The sequence below is a fragment of the Fukomys damarensis genome, unplaced genomic scaffold (genome assembly GCF_012274545.1).
Source record: "Fukomys damarensis isolate Sample0158 unplaced genomic scaffold, DMR_v1.0_HiC HiC_scaffold_33, whole genome shotgun sequence".
NCBI lineage: Eukaryota > Metazoa > Chordata > Mammalia > Rodentia > Bathyergidae > Fukomys > Fukomys damarensis.
Window position 1 is genome coordinate 54,055,893 of NW_022900945.1, and position 2,266 is coordinate 54,058,158.

The 2,266-nt window shown below is 52.5% G+C and overlaps 1 protein-coding gene across 1 annotated transcript; it reads right to left on the reverse strand.

Moving 5' to 3' along the window:
* Window positions 1–514: 514 nt before the first annotated feature.
* On the reverse strand, window positions 515–1,558 carry S100a8 (S100 calcium binding protein A8). The gene is made up of 3 exons (XM_010643743.3): window positions 1,489–1,558; window positions 836–996; window positions 515–710 (listed from the first exon to the last, which is right to left on the reverse strand). Exons 2-3 carry the CDS (start codon window positions 974–976, stop codon window positions 573–575), a joined length of 279 nt encoding a protein of 92 aa, XP_010642045.1. The 5' UTR covers window positions 977–996; window positions 1,489–1,558; the 3' UTR covers window positions 515–572.
* Window positions 1,559–2,266: the final 708 nt, after the last annotated feature.

Consider the following 2,266-nt stretch of genomic DNA (forward strand, 5'->3'; position numbering starts at 1 on the left):
GGCTCTGGCTGTGTTTCTCTCTGTGTTCTCTCCCTCTCCCCCCACCCACCTTGTGGTTATCTCCCCAGTTTCCCAAGAGGCACATCTAAAGCTTTTTTTTAAGTGCTTCATTTATTTTTCCCCATTAAGTTTATTGGTACATTTAAAGCAAACAATACAGTTACATTTATCATCTGAAGCCTTTTTGCTGGAGACTGAAATTCAGCTTAGAGAATGGTTTCAGTTTTTTCTAACATCACTCCAAAGGAGTCCCAGACCACATACCTGGGAACCAGTAAACAACAGCTATGGTGCTGTGGCCTTTTTAAACCCTTAGATCCTAGAACCAGTGACTTGGGACCTTGGGGTTGGAAGAGGAGAAGAATAGTTTGCAGAGCGTGCAGCGAAGCCCTTAAGGCTTCTGAGCAGAGAAGGTGAGGATGACTCAAGTTTCTGCTTCTCCCGAGGAATCTTCCAACCCTTCCTGCACCCTAGGAATCTCATTCCACAAGAAAAAGAAACACGCAAGAGACTAAGGGAGGTCTGAGGTATTGGTAGCTTTATTATTCTGCAGGATCAAGCGTGGGGGCCTATCAGTGCTGGTCATGCCTGTGGCTCTCTGCATGGACTCTCAGACCCATTTTTACCACAAGGTGGAGGAACTCCTCAAAGTTGACTGCGCCATCTTCATTGATGTCCAGCTGTTTGAACCAGGTAGTTGCAGTCTTTTTCTGTGAAGGGTGTAAGGGGAGAGAGGCAGAGCTGAAGGATCTCAGAGAAAGCTGAGGCGTGGCTGCCTAGAGAGGACACCATAAAGACCACAGACCCTGGGCGCCCACACCCAGCCCCTCCTCACCTTGGTGTACTGAGGACACTCGGTGGTTATCAGTTTCTTCAGGTCACTCTTGGAGAGGGCATGGGGGTTCCCATGAACCAAGGAGTACTTGTGGTAGACCTCAATGACCTGGTTCAAGGCCTTCTCTAGTTCAGTTGCCATGGTGATGAGAGGATGTCCACCTGAAGGTAGGAGTCACATGGGGACCCTGAGGTGGGGACCATGGCCTTGCCAGTGGCAGAGTGAGCACTGCCCCTCCAGACCCCAAGGAATGGCTTCACCTGGCCTTTCCACCCAAATAACTAGCACCATCAGACAGCTGTGTCTTTAACAGGTGAGACAGACGCAGGTATAGGAGAGGATGCAACACACACACACACACACACACACACACACACACACACAGGGCCACTAACTCTCCCTGTGGCTCCACTCTCTCCACCCAAGAAAGGCCCTGCCTGGCAGATGACTGTGCCCTTGCCCAGTGAGTGGACAGCGTGAGGGGACTGCACTCCTCCCCTACCCCTGCCCTGCTCTCACCCTCCAGGACTCGGAACTTTCCCTCAGGCCCCCCGACCCTTCTGTTCCCTTTCTCAGAGAAGGTTCTTCCACTCCCCCTGAGCCTCCCGAAAGAAAGCCCGCAGTTCCGGGCAGGTCCAGACAGTCCCACTCACCAGCTCTGCCCCAAAACAGAGTTGACGAAGGATGAGGATGTGCGGGGCTGAGCGGCGGCTCCCTTTTATAGCGGGTAGGCTGGGCTGGCCTGTGGCCTCGGGCCTCACAGAGTTGCTATAGCTGCTGTTTCCCAACCCAGTGGATGTGGCAATCACTGCACAGAGCGAGCATTTCAGAGAGGTGGGGGGGTACAGAAAGTGGAAGACCAGGAGGCCACGGCAGGTGCTCCCCTCCCAAGGCCCTGGAAGCCCATCCTCCCTCCACCCCGACCCCTATGCTAATCTCATGTTTTTGTGAGCGGCTGACACATTATTTACATTGAAATTAAACAGAATGCAGCATTCTGAGTGTGTGCATAGAACATTCTGCCATGGCTTTTCCATTTCTTTTTTTGTTTGTTTTTTGTACTGGGGATCGAACTTGAGAACTTGTGCTTGGGAGGCAGGCGGTGGAACCACTGAGCTAAATCCCCAGCCCTCATCAAAGTCCTAAAAGAGTCAAAGACCTCAAAAAAGTTAAGAACTCCAGTTGCTGGCTTTTGGTAATGAAAGGTGGAGTATTGCTAGGGATATTGTGTTCAGGGTGGGTGGCTGAACTCTGTATTGCCAAGGGCTGCGTCTTTCCTACCCTGCAACCCACAACCCTCACGACCACTGTGCTCTGAGCAAGAGGCGCGCTGTGCCCTGGGAGACAAAGGCTGGCTTGCAGTAGGCACCCAAGCACGGGAAGGACGTGGCAGGGACTCCAGCTCTCCTGGGATGGTCACTGTGTCTCGGC

Excerpts from the sequence above, each read along its gene's own strand:
- S100a8 (XM_010643743.3), bottom strand. The coding sequence starts at position 976 with ATGGCAACTGAACTAGAGAAGGCCTTGAACCAGGTCATTGAGGTCTAC. Across the intron at positions 711-835 it reads AGTGTCCTCAGTACACCAAG|AAAAAGACTGCAACTACCTG; the intron begins GTGAGGAGGGGC and ends CACCCTTCACAG.